Source organism: Nerophis ophidion, linkage group LG04 (genome assembly GCF_033978795.1).
Source record: "Nerophis ophidion isolate RoL-2023_Sa linkage group LG04, RoL_Noph_v1.0, whole genome shotgun sequence".
Classification (NCBI taxonomy): Eukaryota; Metazoa; Chordata; class Actinopteri; order Syngnathiformes; family Syngnathidae; genus Nerophis; species Nerophis ophidion.
Window position 1 is genome coordinate 73,871,666 of NC_084614.1, and position 12,909 is coordinate 73,884,574.

At 42.6% G+C, this 12,909-nt stretch overlaps 1 protein-coding gene across 2 annotated transcripts in view; it reads left to right on the plus strand.

Annotated features, from left to right (window-relative positions):
• LOC133551846 (tubulin-specific chaperone cofactor E-like protein) overlaps positions 1-11,482 on the plus strand; it is a 49,600-nt gene extending 38,118 nt beyond the window's left edge. For both annotated transcript variants that reach the window (XM_061898998.1, XM_061898999.1), the window contains exon 9: positions 3,219-11,482. In XM_061898998.1, coding sequence (XP_061754982.1) covers positions 3,219-3,564 — 346 coding nt within the window. In that variant the 3' untranslated portion in view covers positions 3,565-11,482. The remainder of the gene's footprint in view (positions 1-3,218) is intronic.
• The last annotated feature ends 1,427 nt before the right edge of the window (positions 11,483-12,909 follow it).

Consider the following 12,909-nt stretch of genomic DNA (forward strand, 5'->3'; position numbering starts at 1 on the left):
CTTAACCTGTGCAGAATGTTAACGAGGGAATGTGTAGTCCCCAAACGGGGCGGGGGGGTGGAAGGAGGGGCGGATCAACCTTTGGGGGACAATGCTCCCACTCTCTCCCACCTCAATGACTCCTTTGTGCTGGGAATTCTCCGATTGGGAAAAGTGATACACGAGGTAGCGGATTGATTTATTTGTATTTTTTATTTTTTAATGCATGCATCTACTTTGTCATCAAAGCTATCAAGGAAAAAGTGAGGAGATGATTTGTTTTTGGATGGCACCACAGCTGATGACATGATCCATGTTACACCTGTAATCACTTTGTTCTGGTTTAGAAGCAAACGTTCTCATTGGAAGTCATTAAAACATCACTACCAAGGTCCTTAAAGGGGAACTGCACTTTTTTGTGGAATATTGCCTATTGTTCACAATCCTTATGAAAGACAAGAAGACGAAAGGTGTAAAATATAATCAGGGAGCGTCATGTATACAAAGGATTATGGGTATTAGTTATGTTGCGTTTATGTTGTGTTACTGTTAGAATGTTCTCCCGAAATTTGTTTGTCAATCTTGTATTGTGTGGCTTCATAGCGTGGCGCATATTAGTAAGTGTTAAAGCTTTGTCGCCTACTACAACATGCACGATCTACTTGTCAGTCCAGCATCATGTTGTGTGTGGCTCCCGCGGCAACACGCACACGACAGCAAGGCATACTGGGTGACACAGAGTACACTAATGGTTGTGATATAAACAATTTTAACACTCTTAGTAATATGCGCCACGCTTTGATGCCACACCAATTAAGAACGACATATTTCGGGAGAACATCCTCACAGTAACACAACATAAACGCAACACAACAAATACCCATAATCCTTTGTATTCATGACACATCCTGACTATTTTATACACCCCAAACCCCGCCACCCCCCGTGCCTCGGTAAGGTGGGCGGGGGTGTAAAATATATTCAGGATGTGTCATGAATACAAAGGATCATGGGTATTAGTTATGTTGCGTTTATGTTGTGTTACTGTGAAGATGTTCTCCCGAAATGTGTTTGTCAATCTTGTGTTGTGTGGCTTCATACCGTGGCGCATATTAGTAAGTGTTAAAGTTGTTTATATCACAACCATCGGTGTACTCTGTCACCCATACTCAAACTCATACATGTGATTGCGGAAGCTGCACACAACATGTTGCCGGACCAACAATCGGTTCGTACATGTTGTTGAAGGTGTCAAAGGCAATGGCTTCTCAGCACTCCCATATTCTTGTCATTAGGACGAACGCTATTGAATAGTCGCGAGAACGTTAGCGGTTCCGATTGACTACATTACTCTGTGAAACAGTTTTAAATAGCTCTGTGAGTGGTAAAGGTGGCCAACCTCTGATGTAATTCATCGGGCGGTTTGTTCGGGTGGATGAAGATTCTGGTGATGCGGATGATATAATTGCCTATCCGCGCACCTCTATAATACGGTATTAGCCCTAAGCTCGCTACCTATGGTCATCTTACCTGTGTTGTACTGAGCAGCCACGACAGAGACATACATGTTGAGATTTTTTGCAGACAGTTTTTCCTGGTGGAATTCCAAACTAAACTGATTTGGGGCACACCGAGATTACCGTATTTTCCCGACTATAAGGCGCACTTGAAATCCTTTTTTTCCTCAAAACTCAAAAGTGCGCCTTACAACCCGGTGTGCCTAATGTACGGAATCATTCTGGTTTTGCTTACCGACTTCTAAGCAATTTTGACCCTGGACAAGTCGACACCTCATCGCAGTCCATACCTGTCGCCATTTATTAACAGCGGCGCGGTCTTCAGCGCACGCCGAGGACTCCACATAAGTGGAACGAGGTGACCAACTCCAGCAGATTGTTAATGCTGGGCGAGAAGGCGGTCAGTGTGGTTATGGAGCTCCATGCACATTAAAAGGGCCTCTGGCGTGAGCGGGAGCCAATTCACAGGGCTTCAAGACAATATACTGATAAAGACTGCTTTTTGATTATTGTTGTCGATGATCACCATACTTGCCAACCTTGAGACCTCCGATTTCGGGAGGTGGGGGTTGGGGGGCGTGGTCGGGGGTGGGGCGGAGGCGTGGTTTGGGCCGGGGGGCGTGGTTAAGAGGAGAGTGTATTTACAGCCAATTCACCAACTCTAGTATTTCATACATATATATATATATATATATATATGTATGAAATACTTAACTTTCAGTGAATTCTAGCTATATAAATTTATTTTATTATATATATAAATAAAATAAATATTTGAATTTCAGACGGCACCTATCAAATACACAGTAATAAAAACACAGTTGTTCCACTAACTGTACTGTGCTTGCTGGTTACAAAAAAAAAAGAACACCCCTTACCTTTCACTATTTGAGTAACGTCACTTCCGAGTTTCCAGAAGATGGCGCCAGTATGTGCTTTGCCCTGCCGTCTCTCGTTGTCCGCTCTGTTCGTTTTTGTGTTGTTTGCGTCTATTTTCGTCTCTGTCAGCTCACTGCTTGTGTATGACCACCAAACACTGTTGGATCTTTGCCCCTTTCCCACTGATATGATCAACTTCGACGTTGGTTTTTCAACGTCCCAGTCAGCTTTTTCACCTGGCCGGATTCCTGCCTTCCTTTCCCGCCTCGTGGCTCCTCCCCACCGCCACCTGCGGGCTGTGTGTGTCGGGCCCCATCTGAATTAGCTGCGCCAGGTTCGGTCTTGTGAACGCAAGATCTTTGACAAACAAAACGTTTATCCTGAAGGATTTCTTGACTTCCTCTGTGTGACGGAAACATGGCTGAGAGCCGGTGAGTCCGCCCCTCCTAATGAACTTCTGCCTCCGGAGTGTTCCTACTTTAATTCTCCGCGGTCGTCCAGTCGAAAAGGAGGAATATTAGCAGTCGTTTTCAAAAATGACTTTAAATGCCGTCAGATCCGCCTGCAATCTCCCCTTTCAAGCTTCGAACTGTGCACGTTTGAGCTGGAGGGGGCGTAGCCTGAAGCTCCAGCTGAATTTCGGAAGATTTTTGGAAGAAAATTTCTTCCGGGAGGTTTCGGGAAGGGCGCTGAATTTCGGGAGTCTCTCGGACAATCCGGGAGGGTTGGCAAGTATGATGATCACCTTTATTTAATCATGGCGGCCAAAATCATGATCCCTATTAAAATGTAAATAATTGTGCAGCCCTCTCCCAGGGTAAAATGTGTTGACTTTCTCGACAGGTACCACGAGCTGGTATCCAAGTACGGTCAGCTGGCCCCGCTGGCCGACGTGGACCTGAGCCCCCAGAGCACCATGGTGGACGTGCGTTGGGGCGACAAGGTGGAAGCGGTGAACCTCCGCCTGGAGAAGACGGTGGGCGACCTGAAGAAGCAGCTGAGGGCGCTGCTCCAGCTGCCCACCAACGGCATCCGGCTCTTCTACATCAACCGGGACATGTGCTCTATGTTCGGGCCCGAGGAGCTGAAGTGCGGCTGCCGGGCCCTCCACTCGTACAGCATCCGGGACGGGGACGAGATACTCGTGGTGCCCAAGGTGAAAAGTCGCTGCAGCTCCTCGGATCTTTGAGGTAGGAGGACACTCGAGGGTACTCTCTGAACTCTTACTGGATTGAATTTGTTATTTTCATTCAATTTAAAAAAACAAAAAACAAAAAAAAAAAGTGTCTGGGTCGGCCTTAGGTCAGGGCGGAAGTCCCTACTTGGACTGTTTGTCTAAAAGTTGGACACTGGGGATGTGTTCAGAAACCAAGATGTAGCTTCTTGGGCTATTTGTGAAACACTGAACCAGTGCTTTGATGCAAACTGATGAGGATTTGATTTTGAGGACAGAAAATGGACGAATGACCAGTACCAACTTCGAGATGCCTGTTTACTGCAAAAAATGTGTTGTCTTTTTTTTCTTGAGAGCTTACAGCTACTGATTGAAAGAACCGCCGTTAATGCGGAAGTTCAAAAACAGCAGTTTTGAGTATTGAGCCATAATCCTCCGGTTTTGTGCAGAGATCCCGACTGTACGGTAACCAAACGCCTGCTGCAGTGTCAGGTCACTTCCTCGCCGAGGAGGAGGAGACCACCCACTCCAACCTGCCTATGCGAATGAACCTGAATGCTTCTTACATTGCTCCTCACAAACCTGACACCTCCAGTGTCTGCTCTTTCACAGGATGCCAGGTCCTGGCCTCTCCCACTGGCCCATGCCCCCCCCCCCCACCCCCCTCCAAAATCAAAGGATTCCTTTACAGGGAGGAAATGAGTTCCCACTTGCTGGAAACTTTTTACACAAGAAAAACCTGGGACTTTTCTCCTGATCTGGATCGTCCAGAGCTTTCGAGACGGAGGGGTCTTTTGTTTCCACTGCAACTAGTCATCTCTTAAAGTACCAGAAAATGCACTTGTTGTTCCGACAAAGGGCCTGATTTACTAAGATCCGCATCCCACCTGCTAAACAGCGTGTGCAAACTATAACATTTTCAAGCACTAATTATTATCAATCAATCAATGTTTACTTATATAGCCCTAAATCACTAGTGTCTCAAAGGGCTGCACAAACCACCACGACATCCTCGGTAGGCCCACATAAGGGCAAGGAAAACTCACACCCAGTGGGACATTGGTGACAATAATGACCCAGTGGGACGTCGGTGACAATGATGACTATGAGAACCTTAGAGAGGAGCTGTAGAGTGTGATCTACTGAGACTGCATTTAAATAAGTTTTTTCCTTGTACTATACAGGTTATCAGCATAGAGCAGGCATGGGCGATTATTTTTGACTCGGGGGGCCAAATTTAGAGAAATTGTCTGGGGACCTCACAATAATGTCTGACTGAGTGTTAGACACGTTATGACAGATCACCTGAAAAATGGGAATGGAATCTACTGAATGAGACACCCAGAATGTACAAGAAAATAATGTGTTATTTACAATATCAACTATGAACGATAAAACACTGAATATTGACAATATATGAACGTCACCTACCCTCTCCATCGACATATTTTCAATCAAGCGAAATGCAACAAACACAGCAAAATATGAACGCGAAGGGTAAAAAAAAAAAAAGCCCTACCTACTCTCTGATACATCTGATACATCACTAAGCTTTAGAACGTCGTTGTAAAAATCCTCTTCCGTGTCTGTCCCCGACACCCAAATTTCAGGCTCGCTGTGGAAACACTCTGTGGAAACGCTCCCCACCCACACTGCTTGGTGCCTCCTCTGAGCTGCTGTGACGTAGATTACCATAGCAACTAAATTAGATTACCATAGTAACTTGTATATCATGCAAAAGCGCAAATTCCAACCTTTGAAATACTTTGTACAGTTCAAGACTTACGGTCATTTGAAAACATCACTCCACATCATAATGGCAGCTCCACTTTCCATCTTAAAGATCTAAAAAAAAAATATTTGGTAATGTCCGGCGGATCAAATTGAAAAGCTTAACGGGCTGCATGCGGCCCCCGGGGCTTAATTTGCCCTGGTCTGCTTTAGAGGCACTTATTTACTGCACATCCGTGTTATCATGCTACTTCCTGTGGTGTTTTGCTATGTTTTCGAACAAACAGCAGACATGTACCACTTTTTATGGGCATTTCAGGAGCAGCCGTGCATTGCATCTACAATGAAGCCCACAGGAGAGGCTGCACTTCCAAAAAAATGCATACTTCAAACATTTCTTCCATATAGGGAACATGTTAATTTTATATAGCTATGTGAGAAACAAAAACGTGCCAATTGAATTGGTTTTAATCAGCCCCTTAAAGGCCTACTGAAATGAGATTTTCTAAACGGGGATAGCAGGTCCATTCTATGTGTCATACTTGATCATTTCGCGATATTACCATATTTTTGCTGAAAGGATTTAATAGAGAACATCCACGATAAAGTTCGCAACTTTTGGTGCTGATAAAAAAGCCTCGCCTTTACCGGAAGTCGCAGACGATGATGTCACAAGGGGGAGGGCTCCTCACGTCCTCACATTGTTTTAATGGGAGTCTCCAGCAGCAAGAGCTATTCGGACCGAGAAAACGACAATTTCCCCATTAATTTGAACGGGGATGAAAGATTCGTGGATGATGATATTGATGGCGAAGGACTAGAAAAAATAAAATAAAAAGTGACAGCAGTGTGAGCGTTTCAGATGTAATTAGACACATTTACTAGGATAAATCTGGAAGATCCCTTATCTGCTTATTGTTTTAATAGTGTTTAGTGAGATTGTAAAGACATACCTTGATGTCGGCTGGCTGCAGTGAACACGCAGTGTCTCACTTTTAAACAGCTACTGCAGGAGGACGAATAATCCAATGATGTCTCCGGTAAGATATATATATCACAATTTTCCCATCCAAAAACATGCTGGTTGCTGTAGAGAAACATGTTCGCTTGACCGCTCTGTGTTAAAAATGAAACACCGGGTGTGTCTCGGTGCTAAAGGCAGCTGCAATACACCGCTTTCCACCAACAGCATTGTTCTTTATCGTCTCCATTATTAATTGAACAAACTGCAAAAGATTCAGCAACACAGATGTCCAGAATACTGTTTAATTGCGCGATGAAAAGAGACGACTTTTAGCCGCAAATGGTGGTGCGCTAAAATTTCCTGACAGTCCGTGACGTCACGCGCACGCATCGTCATTCCGCGACGTTTTCAACAAGAAACTCCGCGGGAAATCTAAAATTGCAATTTAGTAAACTAAAGCGGCCGTATTGGCATGTGTTGCAATGTCAATATTTCATCATTGATATATAAACTATCAGACCGCGTGATCGGTAGTATTGGGTTTCAGTAGGCCTTCAAAGGGTACCGCACTTTTTTAGGGAATTTTGCCTATCGTTCACAATCCTTTTGAGGGACAAGTTTTCGGTATTTAATTTGTAAAATTGCTTCCATTAACAAAGCAGCGAATGAAAGCAATTCATTCTGCCGCTAAATCACTTTTAAATATGCATTCAAAAACCCGTCAACAAAACTGCATTTACGTTCCGTAACCCGTATAACAACTGAGCATTAGCGACATTGTTATTGTAAGAGCGAACAATGAGAAAGTATTTATCGAGCGTAGTAACACATCATCTTGGGGCGGCATGCTACGGCATTAGCCGTAAGCTAGCCAGGGAAAGACCTAAGCTAGCTTTTGCGTCAGCGGCTGAATCACTTGAGTTTGTAATACACAACAGTACTGACTGAAAAACATGAATAATCACATTACAGTATCTGTAAAGTACTAACCCACCTACTCAGTCGATGGGACAGTTGACTGTTTTTGATTGATTGATTAAAACTTGTATTAGTAGATTGCACAGTACAGTACATATTCCGTACAATTGACCACTAAATGGTAACACACGAATAAGTTTTTCAACTTAATCCACGTTAATCAATTAACAGGTCCAGCTGACCGGGAATATTTTTTTAAGTTGACTTTGGGTAAGCAATCCATTTCTGTTGGCAAGTTCCACATTTACGGCGTTAAGTCGCGTCGACCTCACTCTCGGCTTCTGTCCGCTCCGTTTCACTCTCTCTCTCTCCTTGTGCTCGCTTTCAGAAGCAGCACTTCATCCTCTGTATATTCAGCTTCAAAAAGACAAGGTTGTGAAACCTCATTTGTCCCAAGAATCATCTTCGTTGTCTGTTACCAAGTCTGCCATGATTACAACACAACACACTCACATTTGTTTCCAGAAGTAGGAACACTCATTTGTTGCCGGAAGTCGGAAGGAAGAAAGTGAAAGCTGCAGCTCTCTTCTTTAGTCAGGGACATCAAGGGATACAAGATAGTCTCTAAACACGAGTACATCCTATAATAATACCAGAAGAAGGTGCTAGATGTGTTGCTAATTTAAAATTTTTAAGTCAGGGACATCAAGGGATAGAAGATAGTCTCTAAACACAAGTACATTCTATAAAAACACTAGAAGAAAATGCTAGATGTATTGCTAGTTGTTTTAAAACATTTTTAAAGTCTGTAAAAACTTGAAAAAATCTCCACGAAGTACTTTGTACAAAAAGCAGCAAAACGATAAATATGTTAATGCTAATTAGTAAAAACAGATTTGTTTTAAATGTATGTATACATTTGTGGAGCCTTTCTAAAGAAAATAATCCATTCATCCATCCATCCATCCATCTTCTTCCGCTTATCCAAGCTCAGGTCGCGGGGGAAGCAGCCTAAGCAGGGAAGCCCAGGCTTTCCTCTCCCCAGCCACGTCGTCCAGCTCTTCCCGGGGGATCCTGAGGCGTTCCCAGGCCACCCGAGAAACATAGTCTTCCCAACGTGTACTAAGTCTTCTCCGTGGCCTTCCTAAAAATCATATCAAAGCAAATTATGCAAATTACTTGAAGACGTCCCAGTGACCAAGCTCATAACCACACCGCCACAGGTATCTTGGCAGTTTAGGGGAAACCCTGTACATGCAAACCTTAGTAAACCAGGCCCAAAGTCTCCACTAGCATCGACCGCACCCTTACCCTTAGCCACCTTCGTTCTCCTCATGTTCTCGGGTAATCTCAATTCAACTCATTTGTTTTCTATACCGACCGCCCCTTTTCTGAGTTGATGCCATCCAGTGGAAAAGTGGCATTGATCCAATGACGACTTGTACATCCTATGATTTTCTAAAGGATATAAGGTCCGACCGACTGGAAACACAGAGTAGAACCACTTTGGGCCTACTCTTCAACTGGATTTGTGAAGAACCTTCATTTATCCTCGTTTTCCACTGCACAATCGAGCAAAACGGATACCATGAGGAAACTCCACGTACTTCATCAGTGGAGGTTTAATATTATGAGGAAACTTTTCGTACTTCATCTGTGGAGGTTCCAATACTACAAGGAAACTCTTCGTACTTCGTCAGTGGAGGTTCCAATACTACGAGGAAACTCTTCGTACTTCGTCAGTGGAGGTTCCAATACCACGAGGAAACTCTTCGTACTTCATTAGTTGATGTTCCAATACCACGAGGAAACTCTTCGTCAGTGGAGGTTCCAATACTACGAGGAAACTCTTCGTACTTCATTAGTCGATGTTCCAATACTACGAGGAAACTCTTCGTACTTTATCAGTGGAGGTTCCTATACCACGAAGAAACTCCTCGTACTTCATTACTGGAGGAGGTCTAGGAAACTCCTCGTACTTCAATCAGTGGAGGTTCCAATACTACAAGGAAACTCTTTGAACTTCATCATTGGAGGTTCCAATACTACGAGGAAACTCTTTGAACTTGCTCAGTGGAGATTCCAAAACTCAAAGGAAACTCCCCCTAATTCATCAGTGGAGGTTCCAATACTACGAGGAAACTCCTCGTACTTCATTAGTGGAGGAGGTCTAGGAAACTCCTCGTACTTCAATCAGTGGAGGTTCCAATACTACAAGGAAACTCTTTGAACTTCATCATTGGAGGTTCCAATACTACGAGGAAACTCTTTGAACTTGCTCAGTGGAGATTCCAAAACTCAGAGGAAACTCCCCCTAATTCATCAGTGGAGGTTCCGATACTACGAGGAAACTCATCGTACTTTATCAGCGGCTGTTCCAATACTACGAGGAAACTCATCGTACTTCATCAGTGGCTGTTCCAATACTACGAGGAATCTCTTCGTACTTAATCAGTGGAGGTTCCAATACCAGGAGGAAAGTCCTCGTACTTCATCAGTGGAGATTCCAATACTACAGGAAACTCCTCGTACTTCATCAGTGGAGGTCAAGGAAACTCCTGTAACTTCATCAGTGGATGTTCCAATACAAGGAAAATATTTGAACTTCATCAGTCGAGGCTCCAATATGCCGAGGAAACTCTTTGTACTTCATCAGTGGAGGTTTTAATACTTGGAGGAAACTCTTTGAATTTCCTCAGTGGAGATTCCAATATTACAAGGAAACTCCTTGTACTTCATCATTGGAGGTTGAGGAAACTCCTCGTACTTCATCAGTGGAGGTTCCAATACCACGAGGAAAGTCCTCGTACTTTATCAGTGGAGGTTCCAACACTACGAGGAAACTCCTTGTACTTCATATCATAACTGGACGTCGAGGAAACTCCTCGTACTTCATCAGTGGAGGTTCCAACACTACAAGGAAACTTTTTGAACGTCCTCATGGAGGTTCCAATAGTTCAAGGAAACTCCTCGTACTTTATCAGTGGAAGTTCCAATACTCCGAGGAAACTCTTTGTACTTCATCAGTGGAGGTTCCAATACTTCGAGGAAACTCTTCAAATTTCATCAGTGGCGATTCCAATACTACAAGGAAACTCCTCGTACTTCATCAGTGGAGGTCGAAGAAACTCCTCGTACTTCATCAGTGGAGGTTCCAATGCTACGAATATCCTCGTACCTCATAAGTGGAGATTCCAATACTCTGAGAAAACTCATCGTACTTCATCAGTGGAGGTTCCAATGCTACGAGGATACTCCTCGTACTTCATAAGTGGAGATTCCCATACTCAGAGAAAACTCATCGTACTTCATCAGTGGAGGTTTCAATCACACCACAACCATAGCTTTGGACACTGCTTTATTAGACTCCGCAGTCTCCACTTAGCTCTTACTGCCCTGATTCTCCTTACAGATAAACTTATCAGCCACCACCAGTAGCATGTTTTTTTCTATGACCGTGTCTCATTCCAAATGAGCCACCCCCCCCCCGTACCGACAAGTAGCCGAGCGTGGTGACTTTATTCACGAAGTGACTCAATGAGAACCTGTGGAAAATAGCCAAGTCACTACCGTCACTTTAGACGCATAATCCGTTTCTTCTGTGACCTGGTCCTGGCAATAAGTCCTTTTCTTGGCGAACCCGGGAGAAATCCGTAACCCCACAGAGACTAAAGGAAAGCTTCTCTTTGTTTCGAGGCAATTTGGAGGTTTTTTTTGTCTGTGGCAAGCTGTCCGGTGGCTGAAACAAGCCACAGATTTGTGTTTTTGGGCTGCGGGTGAAAAGTGAAGCTTGCCTGTCCTGAAATGTCCACTTGCTTTGTTCAGCGGAAAACTGGAGATGTTTTAGTCGTAGTTCTTGATGTCCTTGGATGGACTCTGACGAGGGAAGGTGATCAGGTTGCCATATGGTGTCGGTTTGCATATATATTCACACAAAATTGCTCTTTTAAAGGTGTTTTCGTAACATTGTTGGTGTCTTACGCGGGAATTTAGGATTCCACGTACAAAAAAATTAAAAAACAGATTTTGTTTTTTTTTCCCCCACTGTAGACGGGAAAAAATATGCTTTGGGGTGATGATAAAACAAAAGAGGAAATAATGTTTTTGAATGAAATGTGTTGCTTTAAGTACAATGTTCATATTGCACTCTCGCTACCATGACTGTTGATGGTGCGCCTGGTGTGTTAACTTATATCTTACGGGTTTATTGTGTTGGTGGTGATTTTTTTTTTTGTTTCCTCAACATCATAAAGCCGTTTTCGCAGATTTACTTTATGTATAATGTTTATGCTTATGTTAAATAAATAATAATCATTTGGCTGTACTGTTGTCGTTAGTCCCAAGCTTCAAAAACAGCTGGCTCACTAATGCAAATTAATAATTAATTCGTTGAGCCCTCTTTTTTAAAATTATTATTAAAATAGTCTGGGTCATGTTTCTGGGACATTTCCCCCAGTTTTTGTGCTTCCAACTGCGGGGTCTTAAATCCTTTTTTTTGGGGACGGCATGGCGCGGTTGGGAGAATGGCTGTGCCAGCAACCTGAGGGTTCCTGGTTCAATCCCCACCTTCTACCATCCTAGTCACGTCCGTTGTGTCCTTGAGCAAGACACTTCACCCTTGCTCCTGATGGGTCCTGGTTAGCGCCTTGCATGGCAGCTCCTGCTCATCAGTTTGTGAATGTGGACGCTTTGAGTTCCTTAAAAAGGTAGAAACGTGCTATAACCCTTTTACTTTTTTACCAGTTTTTGGTCGCTTGCAAATTCACTCTGTCACAAAAGGCTCGGTTGCTTTTTTTTTTAAATAATCGAATATCCATTTACTGTTTAAATTGTGTGATTTCACTTATGGCAATTAGGACAGCTTGAAAGAAAAGTTCCATTAAAATTATTGGGAACCCGAAAGGGCCCAACTCATAAAAGTGTTAAGTCACACTTTAATTGGAATATTTTTGAGTAATGACAGTTTTAAAAAAAAAGTCCCACTAAAATTTTGGGGAGCCCAAAAGGGCCCAACTAATAAAAGTGTTAAAAATTCACACTTTCTATTTTTGTCAAATGCTTTTTTATGCACAAAATAATGCAATATTTTCCCCATTTTTTTTTTGATTGGAATATTTTTTAGAAATGACAGCTTTTAAAAAAAGTCCCACTAAAATTATTGGGGACCCAAAAGGGCCCCACTTATAAAAGTGTTGAAAAGTCACACTTTTTATATGTAATATTTTCCCCGTATTTTTTTTTAATTAAAATATTTTTGAGTAATGACAGTTTTTAAAAAAAAGTCCCACTAAAATTATTGGGAGCCCAAAAGGGCCCAACTCATAAAAGTGTTAAAAATTCACACTTTTTATTTTTGTCAAATGCTTTTTTATGCACAAAATAATGCAATATTTTCCCCATTTTTTTTTTGATTGGAATATTTTTGAGTAATGACAGCTTTTTAAAAAAGTCCCACTAAAATTATTGGGGACCCAAAGGGGCCCCACTCATAAAAGTGTTAAAAAGTCACACTTTTTATATGTAATATTTTCCCCATATTTTTTTTTAAATTGGAAATATTTTTGAGTAATGACAGTTTTAGAAAAAAGTCCCACTAAAATTTTTGGGAGCCCAAAAGGGCCCAACTCATAAAAGTGTTAAAAATTCACACTTTTTATTTTTGTCAAATGTTTTTTTATGCACAAAATAATGCAATATTTTCCCCATTTTTTTGGGGGGGGGGGGATTGGAATATTTTTGAGTAATGA